At 32.4% G+C, this 15,311-nt stretch overlaps 1 protein-coding gene across 1 annotated transcript; it reads right to left on the reverse strand.

The window, feature by feature from the left end:
• Positions 1 to 6,677: 6,677 nt before the first annotated feature.
• LOC133187714 (plasminogen-like) lies at positions 6,678 to 14,423 on the reverse strand. Its single transcript, XM_061323117.1, has 5 exons — positions 14,299 to 14,423; positions 8,556 to 8,795; positions 7,826 to 8,053; positions 7,256 to 7,357; positions 6,678 to 7,084 (listed from the first exon to the last, which is right to left on the reverse strand). The coding sequence occupies exons 1-5, from the start codon at positions 14,351 to 14,353 to the stop codon at positions 6,822 to 6,824; spliced, it is 888 nt and encodes a 295-aa protein (XP_061179101.1). The 5' UTR covers positions 14,354 to 14,423; the 3' UTR covers positions 6,678 to 6,821.
• Between the last annotated feature and the right edge of the window lie 888 nt (positions 14,424 to 15,311).

Below are 15,311 nucleotides of genomic sequence, written 5' to 3' on the forward strand. Positions count from 1 at the left end.
TCACTTCTAATGTCAGGCGCTTTGCAAAAGAACAGTCACTACCTATGTTTACGTCTGAGGCGACGTACGCGAATGAGAATCGAACCCGGTCCTCCCTATCACGAAGCCAATGTCCTTATAACCAGGCACCCACGACTGGTTTGATATTTGACTGGAGAATGTGCTTTGTTTAAAAACTCAGTAAAATAATTCTATTGATACTGATTTATTTGAGTAAATGTAATGTAAAAATTAAACATACATAGTTCGGGAATGTAAATATGTTATACTTTAAGATCTCTTTAAAGAAAATGTATGATTCAATTTTTACGCAAGATCAATAGAATTATTGAAATGAATCACAGATGAAAATGTGACATAATGAGGAAAATTGAGCCAGTGGTATCAGGTATTTTGCCTATTTAAAAAATCAATGAAAAAATTAAAAGAATCAGAAATGACGTCATAATGTACATAAGGAATGGATACACCTTTTATATGTATGTCCAAATATCACGTCTCTGCTGTTAATGAATCAAAAGTTACTTTGCATTTACTTTAATAACAGACGGTCAAATCACATGTAGACAACATAAATACATTCTAAATGGAGGCTCCCGAATAACCAGTATATAGGATGTCTATTTCTATGTCTATTTCGATGTCTATAGGATGTTTATTTTTACAAAATATAGGGGAAAAAAATGTCATATCTTTTAAATTTTCTTGAAAAGATCATCGATTATTGACATTATAGCGATTTCATTCCTTTTTGTCTGATTTGTCCTAGAAGAAATAAGTTAAACTTGATTTCAAGGAACTCCAGCATACTTTAAATATCAGCTTCACTTGTGTGTAGGAAGAGTCATATTTACAAAGTAATTTTGTTGATTTCAAGTACCTGCTAAAGAAAACAACCTTTCTTTATGTAGCAAAATATTGATTGAAGGCCAAAAACTCAAAGTTTAAAACAAAAAGTGCAACATCTATTTCAAAAAAGTTGCTTTGCAATTTATAAATGCATTGCAAAAATATATGTAAAAGGTGAAGATAACGAACAGTAATTAATCTCATAAATTCAGTAAAGAAAACGAATTGTGTATGATGGGATCATGCATGATGCATATGTTCAATATGCAAATGCGCACTGGGTTAAAATGTTCCATTTAAATCATTTGAATCATTCAGTTGTACGCTTAACTTTACAATAGACGCAAGTTTTCTTTTATAAACAACCGTCACGGTACATGTAGCTCAGTTGGTAGAGCGCTTCTCAGTGATCGAAAGGTCGTGTGTTCGAATCACGGATGTGACTGACCTAAGTCGATAAAAAATAGGTAGCAACTGTTCCTTCGCCAAGCGCTCGGCACTTCCTTCGGATGAGACCTTAAAAACCGAGGCCTCACGTTACGGTAGGCACGATAAAGAACCTTCACTGCTCAATGGTCCTGAATGCCGAGTCAAGGTCTAAATTTGAAGCCCTTCACCGATATATGGTGACGTCTCTACATGAGTGAAAAATTCTCGAATGGGATATTAAACAACATACAATCAATTAATAAATCAATCTTTTATAAACTTCATAAACGTCAATTTCTCATAATGAAGGTATTTCAAAAGATTTTGTTATGCTATACTTGTATTTAGCGTGGCATAATTCCAACCTAATTGTGACCTTCAACTATTGGTTACGGATCTTCTGAGGTATGAATTATCGACTGTGAACACAGCTTATTCTCTAAAAGAGTTTTGATTCAAGTTGTTTTTTTTCTCCATTTTTTAATTCGATTACAATGTCAACACTGAAGAAATCCGCAGCCAGACTTGAACAAAGGTTAACAGTTCAATTACAAAGTCAACAGGTTAGTACTTCAGATGTAGCGGTAATCTCGAATGTGTTATCTTGAAGGCTGCCTGAATGTATCCCAAAATCTTAAAAATAATAATATTATACAGGGGATTACTGTACGTGTACTTAAAAAAGCAGGCTTCATATTTTAGCGAAGGTCCTTATAATATATTTTTATGAAGTGGTAATTGAATAACACAGCAACCTTATTAATTGGTCGGGCAAAGTTAAATACAAAGACATTAGGGATGATATTGATAATAGTTTGAGTCTTAGTAAATTCATACAAAAAATTGAAATAAAAGCGCCCATACTACATTGACTTGACCATAGAAAATTTATATGTATTTAGCAACTCACAAATAGTATGTATGATATCCACAAAGAAATAAAAGCTCGACTCGACATCAAACTTGCAATAAGAGTCCCGAGTGCCACAGCAATTACATGAATCACCATTGCATCATTTTTGGCCTATCATTAAACCGGACACGGTAGCCTAGTGGTAGAGCGCTCGCTTCGTGATCGGGAGACCCGGTTCGATTCTCTTTCGCAGCGCCGCATCAAACCTAAGACACACATAAGTAGTGTCTGTTACTTTGCCAAGCACCCGGCACTAGAAGTGAAAGTCACAGGTCTTTTGGATGAGACCTTAAAAACTAAGGTCACATGCTATGGTAGGCTTTGGCAAGATTAAGAACGCTCACTGCTCGATGGCCCTGAGTGCCGAGTAAAGGTCTAAATTTGAAGCCCTTCACCGGCATATGGTGACGTCTCTATATGAGTAAAGAATTCTCGAATGGGACATTAAACAACGTATATACAATCAATCAATCAATCAATCAATCCTAGTGCATTGACTTTACCAACTTTAGGATGCTTAATTATGTTAGGAATTATTTCCTATTTTAAGTACAAGAGTGATGATATTTTTAAGAAATTATTTTTTAAAGTTTACCAATTTTGATTTTTATTTCAATGAATATAAGCTAACTATATATAGGTATATTGAAAATGTGTTGCTCAGTACAGTTGCACCTGTGATGATGTATTGTTTGTGAGAATCCAAGATAAGGACAAGTTACATAAATGTGTGTGAAAGTAATTAAAGTCATATATGGCGTATTTTTGATAAGTTCAGACAAACTAAAATTAAAAAGATCTTTCTATTTGTTTTATTACTTTATATTAAGATAGAATTTTCCTGTAAATTACACAATTTAAATCAATCGCATTTCATAGATATCAGAAATTTAAAACAATAACTGATTTATTTACCGACTCCCCATTTAAATATCAGACACAGTTTAAAGTCAATTTAACTATAGAAACGTGGGGTTATTCAAGTTCAAAACCGGTGAAAATTTTAATTTGAACGTAAATCACAAATACCATGATCATATACACTCAATCTCGTATTTTTATTTTTATCAGATACGCCATATATCGCTTTAATATTCGTAGAAACTCACTGTCTTACCTGTCATCGATCGCATTATTTTACAGTTGCCTCTATTATATAGAGCTGTTTTAAGGGAGAAACGTTTGAATACATGCATGATTGATTTCCTTGCGTGTATATAGACATTATTTATTTGTCTACAATGTACTCTAGAATAGAGCTTTATATCCATCTTGAATTTTGAATGTAGTTTGTAGGAAATTGTTATGCATAAAAGATTAAATGATATATTACATAAATTCATTATATTATCTTTGTAAACTTTAATTTTCAATATTTTGATATTTTGAATCGATTAACTCTTTTAATGAAGAACATAAATATCGTCAAGGAGTAAACATTATCTGGCTACAATGATAGACATGTTTATCATCAGGAAAAAAGTAAGACAATTAACTTTTTAAAATTTAAGTATGAAATTTACATAGAAGTAATACATCGATGACTTAATGTACATTTGTTTGTTAACATATGATGTTAATAATTGGTTTGGGTTTTATTCTAAAAGAAAAAGAAGTATGTTGTATCTTCTTTTCTATTTGAATAAAAAAAAGATTTGGACAATTTAATCACCTATCCACTTCCAATGAACTAGTCTAGATCCTTAACAATTGTCATTTCATTTTTCTTCATTATTGCATTTTACTTCTATTTCAGAGACTTTTTTCAGGACTTTTCCTTTTTTAATGTATAGTCTCTATAATAAATTTACACAGGATGAAAGGTGACTGAAAGTTTACTGAATGGTGACTGAATGACAGAGTTCTGCTTTTCGATCACATCTCCAAGCATTTCAGTGCCATTTAGTTGACTAATTGGCAAAGTTTCGTCCTGCTTTAAATAAAACAAAAAATATTAGCTGATGTCCAGTTTTAAAGATTTTCTCCCTTGACTAGAAAATCCGAATTCTGAAATTAACACACTCTCAGCGGAAACGAACTTTCATGTTTCTGCTCTGGATTCAAGCCTTTTAAGCTGATTGAATTATGAAAGAGAGCTATTTTGAAAAAAAAAAAAGTAAAGTAAAACGATTTTTGGACTTTTGAGCTTGGATGCTGTTCGTTATATCCATATTTCATTGCTCTAAAAATGATAAGGATGTACGTTACTGTAGTAACGTAAATTAGGACTGACCTCTAATGTCCTATTGTCACAAAATAACATCAACATTTGTGAGCAAAAGTAAGTCGCTGTTCTGCTCTCGATTTGTTTGAAAAAAAATTCTGTAAAAAGAAATTATTGAATCGTGACTTTTTAGCTGAAATATATTCCTTTGACCCCTATTTGAATACGCATAGGACTAGGTTTCCTCAGTTGAGTTTGAAGGACTTGAAAAACTTCAGTTATAATCTGCACGTATTGTAAATTGCCTTCCATTTTTCCTTGTAATTCTTGAAACAGAGAAAAGAGTGAGATATGTATGTGTAACAGTAATCGTTCTGTCTAACAGAGAAAAGTGTTGGATATGCATGTGTAACAGTAATCGTTCTGTCTAACAGAGAAAAGTGTTGGATATGCATGTGTAACAGTAATCGTTCTGTCTAACAGAGAAAAGTGTTGGATATGCATGTGTAACAGTAATCGTTCTGTCTAACAGAGAAAAGTGTTGGATATGCATGTGTAACAGTAATCGTTCTGTCTAACAAAGAAAAGTGTTGGATATGCATGTGTAACAGTAATCGTTCTTTCTAACAGAGAAAAGTGTTGGATATGCATGTGTAACAGTAATCGTTCTGTCTAACAGAGAAAAGTGTTGGATATGCATGTGTAACAGTAATCGTTCTGTCTAACAGAGAAAATAGTGAGATATGTATGTGTAACAGTAATCGTTCTGTCTAACAGAGAAAAGAGTGAGATATGTATGTATAACAGTAATCGTTCTGTCTAACAGAGAAAAGTGTGAGATATGTATGTGTAACAGTAATCGTTCTGTCTAACAGAGAAAAGTGTGAGATATGTATGTGTAACAGTAATCGTTCTGTCTAACAGAGAAAAGTGTGAGATATGTATGTGTAACAGTAATCGTTCTGTCTAACAGAGAAAAGAGTGAGATATGTATGTATAACAGTAATCGTTCTGTCTAACAGAGAAAATAGTGAGATATGTATGTGTAACAGTAATCGTTCTGTCTAACAGAGAAAAGTGTGAGATATGTATGTGTAACAGTAATCGTTCTGTCTAACAGAGAAAAGTGTGAGATATGTATGTGTAACAGTAATCGTTCTGTCTAACAGAGAAAATAGTGAGATATGTATGTGTAACAGTAATCGTTCTGTCTAACAGAGAAAAGTGTGAGATATGTATGTGTAACAGTAATCGTTCTGTCTAACAGAGAAAAGTGTGAGATATGTATGTGTAACAGTAATCGTTCTGTCTAACAGAGAAAATAGTGAGATATGTATGTGTAACAGTAATCGTTCTGTCTAACAGAGAAAATAGTGAGATATGTATGTATAACAGTAATCGTTCTGTCTAACAGAGAAAAGAGTGAGATATGTATGTGTAACAGTAATCGTTCTGTCTAACAGAGAAAAGAGTGAGATATGTATGTGTAACAGTAATCGTTCTGTCTAACAGAGAAAAGAGTGAGATATGTATGTGTAACAGTAATCGTTCTGTCTAACAGAGAAAAGAGTGAGATATGTATGTATAACAGTAATCGTTCTGTCTAACAGAGAAAAGTGTGAGATATGTATGTGTAACAGTAATCGTTCTGTCTAACAGAGAAAAGTGTGAGATATGTATGTGTAACAGTAATCGTTCTGTCTAACAGAGAAAAGTGTGAGATATGTATGTGTAACAGTAATCGTTCTGTCTAACAGAGAAAAGTGTGAGATATGTATGTGTAACAGTAATCGTTCTGTCTAACAACAAAATCACAAAATGCCTTTCCGTCTGAGATAAACCTTGAAATTGTTCAAGCTTTTAAAAATAACTCTTTTCAAAGGGAAAGCCAACCGCCCAATTTTTCTTAAATGATAATCCATAGCTCCTTGAATCAAATCTGTAGAAGGTTAGATTTTCAAATTACTCTAATAATGGTGTTTGTAGATTTACGAGTGAAAATACTGGACATTACTTTATTCACTGTGAAAATTATTATATATTAGAAGTTTCTAATGACCAGCATAGTCATTCCTAGTTCCTACAAGCCCTTTCCCATTCTATTCTTTGCACTCCATTTCCCTTCTCCCATCTCTTTGCATTCTAGAAGTATTTATTTGTTGGATTTTATATCACAATTCTTTATGTGTTTATTTTCTTTGTATTGGAGAGCACAATTTAAATATAACTTTACGTAGTACATTTTTATCGATTGTGTTTCAATAAAAAAAATTTTAAATCAAAATCATAAAATGTCGAAATGTTCAACCAAACCTTTGATTTATCTAGAAATTTACATTTATTTGGTATAGGATGACAAGAAGAGCATGTCATTCTGTGTACATCTTCAGCTTAAAACGATGATATTTTGATTGCATGTAAACAATATATTTGATAATTCTATATTCAGTCTTTCAAAATTTCACTCTAAGTGCGACTTTCTACTATAGGCTGCATATCGGAAATTCCAGTAAGGTATGTGTTATCTACCGTGAACACATCTTTTTCTCTGCCAGAATTTTGGTTCACGATTTCCACCTTTAACCGTCGTAAAACAATAGCAATGTAAACACTAAAGAAAACAGCAGCTAAAACACCAATAAGTGTAAACACTGCAATAACTAAATCGGCCGTTAAGCTTCTTTTGTTGCCACTGTCTTGAGTACATATGTTCTCAGTCTGAAGGCGACCTAGAAGTAGACGAGACTTTTATAATAAAATAGTGTAGTAGAACATTTATTGAAATTTAGCTAAAATTCGAGTGATTGGAATAGTTCTAATGATACGTTTAGCAGAGCAAGCTTTTAGCATTCCTTCTTTTTATTGCACTAATTCCTGTACACATCAAACAATGAAATTACCCTGTAATGATGGCTTTATTTCGGGATTTACTTGGGATGTTGACGATGTGGACGTTGAATGTGCAGTTGTTGAGATAGCTGATTTATTTGTCGTTGATTGCCCTGTTATTAATTGATAAATTATATACTACTAAACTGGAAAAACAAAACATAAAGCTATTTCACATTTTTATTTAGAATCTAACTCTTGCAATCAAAATAATTTTAAAATAAACTGCATTGGCATGCATTAAATAATGACATCTAACAACAAGGCTCACATTATTCGTCAAACTATTGATTGTGAATTATCCTTTTCTTTTAAAAATTGAGATGCAGAATAACATATACCAAGAAATATTTCATAAAGCCTGAACAGTACAGTAAACTCCTCAAAGAAAATCATTATCATATCCCTCTGCTTATTCAATTGATTTATATTGTATTTTTTTTAAATCAATGTTTTTTGCCTGATCCATCTAATAAAATAATGTATTGAGGCAGTAATATATTAAGTTGTTTATTTTTTTTAAGTAGGCGTTTCCGTCTCTTGATGCGTAAAGAATTTCAGAAAACATCTTGACTGCTTACCACAGACAGGTATGTTGCATCTTTCCCATCTTTTACCAGGAGCTGATGACAAACACCAGGGAAATTCTGCTCCATCTGGAGATCTGCAATAATTTTCCAATTCCCCGAAAACTGCATAAGCCTCCTCTGATTCCCAACGACGACATACATACCCCGTCTCCGTGATAGCAATTTTTCCTGTGTACATAAATCCGCTACCCTTTTCAAAGCAGTCATCATTTGAAATGGCTGGAAAAAAACAATGGAAAAATAGGGAAACGCGAATCTCTCTCTCTCTCTCTCTCTCTCTCTCTCGGTAGGGTTTTTGCTTCATGATCGGGAGGCCAGGGTTCGATTGTCGTTCCCGGCGCCGCGTCAATCCTAAAATGTAACTGTTCCTTCAGCAAGCGCCCGGCACTAGTAGTGAAAGTCTCTTGTCTTTCGAATTAGACCTCAAAAACCGAGGTCCATGCAGTAACACGGTGGGCGTTGGCAAGATTAAAAAAAACCCTACTGCCTCGGCTGTAAGCGTCATGCATAGGTCAAAATTTGGAGCATTTCACCTAATGCAGGTGCTGTCTCCATATGAGTGAAGAAATTCTCGAATTGGACGTTAATCAAAAAAATTAATCAATCAGTTTCTCTCTCTCTCTCTCTCCCTCTCTCTCGTCCATTTTTCTGTGTAAAACAACTTATGTTATTTGCTTTTTATATCTTTGAGATGCAGTTAAGTTTATGTGTACTATCTTACGACATAGTGGTATTCTACAATATTCCCATCTCTTATCTTCATCTGTCGTGTAGCACCAAGGGCCCTGTGGTTCTCTGTCGGGGTTTCTGCAGTAATTTTTACTATTCTTAAGGGTGTTATTAAACTTGTGTTGATGGGGATACTGCGAGGCCCAGGCTTGACAATCTCGTCCAGACAAGGTGTGATCCACGTTTCCAAAATACTCCATACCGAGTGTTGTCATTTTGCACTCCCTTTGTCCTGGAAAAGGGCAAGGAAAGGAATAACAACCACAATTGCTTTCTACAGTATATCTTCATTTTTATACTGTTTAAAACTGTCTTAGATGGTATTTTAAATGAGTAATATGTGAAAATAAAATAAAATTGATTCGATAAATCACAATGAATCAAAAGGTTATCTAATGCAAGCAAAGAAGCCTATTCAAGAACACTTATAAAGCCTCACGTAGTATCGTAGTATCTTTGATAAATAAACATTTTAATGAAGTTAATTAATGTGGCTAATTACTATTTCAAGAGTTATGAATTCTACATTTTTTTCTTTAAGTGTCGTCACCATCCAAAAGGAGGGGGGTGACTTGTTCTTATTTTTTTATATAATTCATTTTCTTTACCAAAAAAAAAAGAAAAGAATATAACATTTCTTTAAAGTACTAAAGTACTTTCTCTACAAGTTTCCTCTTCGTGATAATTGTTAAAAATTGTCGATACAAAAAGTAAGTGTTTGTTTTTAATTCCGGTTTTTTGTTTTTGTTTTTTGTTTTTTTTTTTTTTTTTTTTTTTTTTTTTTAATGGACTATGAGCTTGAAAACTGTTCGTTATCTCCATATTTCATATATCTCCTACAACGAAACACAGATAGGAACTAGCTAGAAAACAAAGATATGAAGTTCTCGAAAATGAAAACAAAATTGTCAATTTACAAGCCTAATACAGATGTATGAAGAAAGGTTTACTTTTTCTTACTCTTATGATAGCCGACCTATTTTATACTCTTATAATTTAATATTCTGATTGTAACGCGCAATTTGATTGGATAAAAAATTTACTTAATATTGTATAAATTGGGTTACCTACGTCACAATGACTTGCGTCAAAAACGTATCGATCCGCCTGACGTTACATTTAAATTCTGTACAATTTGATGTCATTTTTTATAGGCAATAATCTTTTTTCTTACACTAAATGAATGAAAATTAAATTATAAGGAATGATTTTAATAACTACCCAATTTCTACGGTATAAAATGGGTTGGAACAGTTTACGCTTTTTTTATAAACCGCTTCGCGGTTTATAAAGCGTAAACTGCCAAAACCAACTTTATACCGTATAAATCGGGTGGCTATTAAATTCATTCCTTAAATAATTTCTGAAAAATGTGAGAGGAAGAAAACTTGCATGTGGCCTTCCTCGACATTTAGATACTAGTCGATGAGGTTTTATTAATGAAGAATAGTTTTTCTCATTTATACATCGACTTGATATATCCCACTGAACATGAAAAGAGATGTCAGAGTCTGCACTTTTTTCATATTTGTACTTTTAACTGATTGAAGATTAGTGTCCAACTAACAACTTAACTACTGTAAAAGTAGGGGTGTTTTTTTTTTTACCGATGGTCATAATCAACGATTTTTCCTTAAAAAACGGTAGATTTTATTAGCGAGAAGTAATTTTAGCAACTTTATAAAATGTTTAGAAAGAAAAGTTTTACCTCCAATGCAGGATGAATTGTTAGCGATATTTTATGTCATAAAGGGAACAACTTCAGCTTTTTCATAGTCAACTTCCCCTATTGATTGAAAAAAAAATATTCCACTGTCACCTGCATATAGTATTTATGACTATCAACTGATTCAGTACAATTTTATTTTTCAAAACGAGGTAGGCTACTGACAAATAAAAAGATGTAACAGGCCTTTCAACAATATCGTATAAAAGCAGCTTTTTGCAAATTTTTTGGTCATTTCAATGACCTTGAATGCAAAAACAGCCTATCGTTGGGTCGCATTTGACTGACAAGGTTAATAAAATTGTTAGATCATTGTTTTTACACTGAGTTTGACTACAGGCTATTCAGTTTACCTGATCAAATACACAGAGCTCATGGAGGATATGACTGTCGAAGGGGGTTGCTTATTCCCCCAAGGCACCAGATCCCACCTCTTGTGTTTCTAGCGATCCGTGCTTTTGCCCTGTTTATTATAAGTCCCCTACCGATGAAACTGGAGGGGATTATAGGTTTCCTCTGAGTCTGTCCGTCCGTCTGTCTGTCTGTCTGTCTGTCTGTCAGTCTGTCCCACTTGAATTGGTTTTCTGCACTTTTTTCTAAACGCTTGCAGATATTGAGCTGATTTTTTGTATGTAAGTGTATCTTGATGAGTTACAGATCAAGTTTGCATTTTGCTACGTTTCAATGATTTTTGACGAAATTTAGATCTTTTCAATTTTTCAGGGTTTTCCGCATTTTTTTTTTCTAAACGCTTGCAGGTATTGAGCTGATTTTTTTGTATGTGACTTTACCTTGATGAGTTACAGATCAAGTTTGCATTTCGTTCCGCTTCATTGATTTTTGACGGAGTTATGGCATTTTCAATTTTTAACGGGAACCAGATTACACTTGCCGATAGGGGATTAGTATTGCTAATGCAATACTTTCAGAATGCTTGTTTGTATTGTTTACAGTTTTTAAGTGTTTAATCCCAGTATTTTCATTACTTTTATTTTTGTAGGGTTGTGTATATTGTGATATTACTGAACTTATAAGCAGCACTTTATGATGAAATGTGAAACTCACTGTACAGGTCCTTGACCTCTTTTGGTTCTAAGTAATGAGTTCTTTGACCCTAGCGTTAAGTATCGTTCATTAATATGAACTTTGAACTGTTAATGTTGAATATTTGACTTCAATATGAAAAATAAATAAATAATTATGACTTCTGAATAAAACAATGATGTCACTTGGGTATTGAAGTTGAATATAGCAGGAATGTAAATTGTTTACAAATAGTTCGATATAGTTATGTATATTCATCTACCTAACGTGCATCCAATAACAAAACCTAAAAAATTCATTTAAATGTAAAATATCTTTAAAAAGGATTTTGACATGCAGAGGAGAACCAGGACGTGTTGAAGTAGACTTTTAAAAAAAGAAAGCTATATGTAGAGGAGGCTCTTGACACGAATTATGGTAACAACAAAACCACATCTTGCCTCACAGTAATAACTACGAAATTATTAATGAGAACAAACCTATTTGGTTTGGCAAACGTTTATCATACATGTAACACTTAATGCTTTCAAGAACCTTGTTGCATTTGGTGAAAATATTAAAATAGGGCATGCTTTTTCATGAATATACTTCTAGAGTGGTATCGAAAACATAAAATGTGAAGATAACGAATAGTGACCAATCCCATAAATCCTGTCCAAAAAAATGAAGAATCATGAACAAGACTAAAACAGGTACCATGGAAACACCAGAGATGGGATCAGGTGCGAAGGTGGAAAAGAAAAACCTCGAGTTGACACAAAACATGTACATAGATGTATATCATGAGGCTCATCACCCACAATGCTCACCAGAAACACACTACAATCCTGTTTCCTTGGTACTGACTTTTACAACTTAAGAATGACTATTTGGTGCCTTGCTGTTGTATACGACATCTTTTAATATCCCTTACATTCATGTTATGCCAAACGTATTGCACCCTGTTCTACCTTACACCAATGGCAAAGAGTCCATGAGATAATCAAAGCTAAATATACAGAACATATTAGCTCTATTGATTTTAAAAGCGTTCAATTCATACATTTCTACATATTCATATTAGAAATTGAATGCATTTGCATACAAGGATGATTTGTGTAACGTTCGATTGATTAGTTAACTGCTTCTGGGAAGTCGAATGTGAAGAATTAAAAAGATGGCGGACATATTTAATTTTGTCCTAAAACATTTTTCACCTTTTGAATTCAGATAAAGTGACCTTTAAGCAAATGTAAAGAATTTTAAATAAATCTATAAGAATAATAACAAAATAATTCAAATTTATGAAGGTTGCGGGGTTATAAAAACTTGACAGTGTGTCTGTTCAATACAGATAGTAAATTATAAATGGTAATCGGAGTTATTGCAGCCCGGAGGACCGGGCTGCTCTATACATATAAGTTTAAGAGTTGGTATATGGGGATTGAGGTGGGAGAAGTTATTCAGAATTAAAGGTTTTCTAAACATTAAAAAGATTGTTAATCAGATGTTCTTTTCCTTTATAAATTACGAGATACACAATATATTTACTTCCATAAAGTGAATCTGTAAAAATATATATGTTTTTCATATTTAATATATAAAGATGCTTATCATTTACTATCGAAAAAACGACAGGTCCCTTTTTTTAGAACATCGAATTTTACTTATCGCATAAAAACGTAAAAATGTACTTTACACAGTTCGTGTTTTATATTCTTAAAGTGAAAGATATTTTTGAAAATAGGTGATGCATGTGTCTGGTTTCAAATTATATTTTATGCAGCCAACATTTACTTGAGGAATTGATAAAGTTTAAAAGGGTGTCGTTTTTGTTTGATTTTCATCCGACTATAAGTTTTCAAAATATTCTCGACTATCGTCTCCATCATTTAGACGCATGCCTTTTTCACACATATCGAAGCGGTTTGATGATAAAGACTCATTTCCATTGTTTACTTTATTTATTTCCCGGGCGACAATTGATGGTTACATCAATGTTTTCTTGTCAGATATGATATGTGCTTCCATTCTCAACCTAGAATAAATCGTCATGAAACACTGAACTACAACTAATTTTTTTTTTCTATAAATTATAATAACATACGCCTTAAGGTAAAAAAAAAATAGAGACTGAACTTGTTTTCTCATGAAAGTTTTTCAAATTATTATTACTAAATAAAATGGTCAAGGTAAAATACATACGTGGTGTACTTTAGAAATAATAGATCTGTCCTAGAACTATTATTCACACTTTATTACTATAGGTAGGTAACAATTATACGATTTATACAATAAGCAATAGAAAAAAATCAGTCTAGTTATCCTCAAGGCTGGAACAAAATTCAAGGAGTTATTATTTCAATAGTTACCCCTTATCCTGTTAGGAGAAGTTATATTGTATAAATTGCATAAAAGGGTTGAGAAAAAAGCTTAAATTATGGAACATCTATAGAATGAGGAGTGAATAGCGGGTTCTTAAGTATATTCATCAAATTCATCCACAGTACAAAAAATGTATACATTTGGAGTTTTTAATTTTAAGAGTATCGTGTCATCCTTTTTCAAGATTTAGATTATAATCATATAAGATTTCGAGTATGTAGAGAATTTTGTTACTGAGTATGTAGAGAATTTTGTTACTATTATAGTTATTGTGGTGCAAAATTTAAGAATGTATTCATAGCATAAAGATTGTTAATAATAAGCAACATAGGCAATCTCACTTGCAGACATGGCCACAAAGACATTTGTTTTGAATAAAGACCATGTCGATATGAAACGTGCTGTATATATTAACTTAAATAATTTTATTGTGTTCATGGTGTATTTAAGTTATTTATTGCATAAATAACGCTATGTGCAAATTTTAGCATGACATTGTGGACAATATATCCAGTGTATTTAAACCTTTAATCCCAAAATAATAATTTGATGCAAATGACATGATGTCTCTTATGACTTACCCTACTAAAATGTTACCTACCTGAGCACATGCGCCCCATTAAAAGAAACAGTATTATCCGGTTTCTTGATGCCATATTGAAAGATATTTTAGTCCAGTTTTAAGAGGAGTCAAGTAATGTTATTTGATGCGTAAACACAATGCTGTGTATGTTTAATTGTGATATGTAAGACCTTTATAAAACAGTGGAGCTAGAGATGATTAATCATGTAACATTCTTATTAAAAAAAAAAACTCTACTAGGCAATGTATTTCACAATTCACTTTTAATTTAAATATGACGCAACTTATGGTTCTTATTTATTCAACTTAAAGTCATTAGGAAATTTTGTCGTAAAGTTCAATTGCACTGATCTTAGCATTTACAAGCACTTAAAAAGAAATAACGAGGATGTAGTTTCGGATAAGAAAAATGAATGTATTTTTGAGACAGGCATCATCGGAGATTGACCAAAACAGTACAGCATATCTTTTGTTTAGTCATATATATATTCGCCGATCAAAGGTTGTAAATTTAATTAGATTTTATATTAAGGATCAACGCTATGGTATGTAACAGGCTATTACAGATGTCAGTACATTCTTCCAAACAATTTTTTCTTCAAAATTTAAAGTTTCTGTCAACTAATGGTAACTACAGGACATTTCTCTACACTTTGAATTTTCTTTTTTCACAGCTTTACAAATTTGATTTCCAGATTTCTTGAATCTAAAATATATAAAATTTACTTTCTTTGAAAAACTCGTATACAGTGTACCTATAGACTAGTATTTGATACCTGAAAGATAGTTACATCTTTGATTTTATTTTTATTAACACAATTCATTTTACACGAAATACATTCCAGTAAATACATGTACTTTTAAATAAAGAATATAAATAGTGTTCAAGTTTATTTCTTCTTTTAATCTTTGTTTAAAAAGCATTTCTTTTTGGACACGATAAATAAGTACAATGATATTCTTTACATTATAACTTATTTATACATGCTATGGAACAAACGCTTTACATATTATTGCAGGTTGGCGCTCGT

This window comes from Saccostrea echinata, unplaced genomic scaffold (genome assembly GCF_033153115.1).
Source record: "Saccostrea echinata isolate AGI-Se365-2 ecotype Australia unplaced genomic scaffold, CSIRO_AGI_Sech_v1 ptg000015l, whole genome shotgun sequence".
Taxonomy (NCBI): Eukaryota; Metazoa; Mollusca; class Bivalvia; order Ostreida; family Ostreidae; genus Saccostrea; species Saccostrea echinata.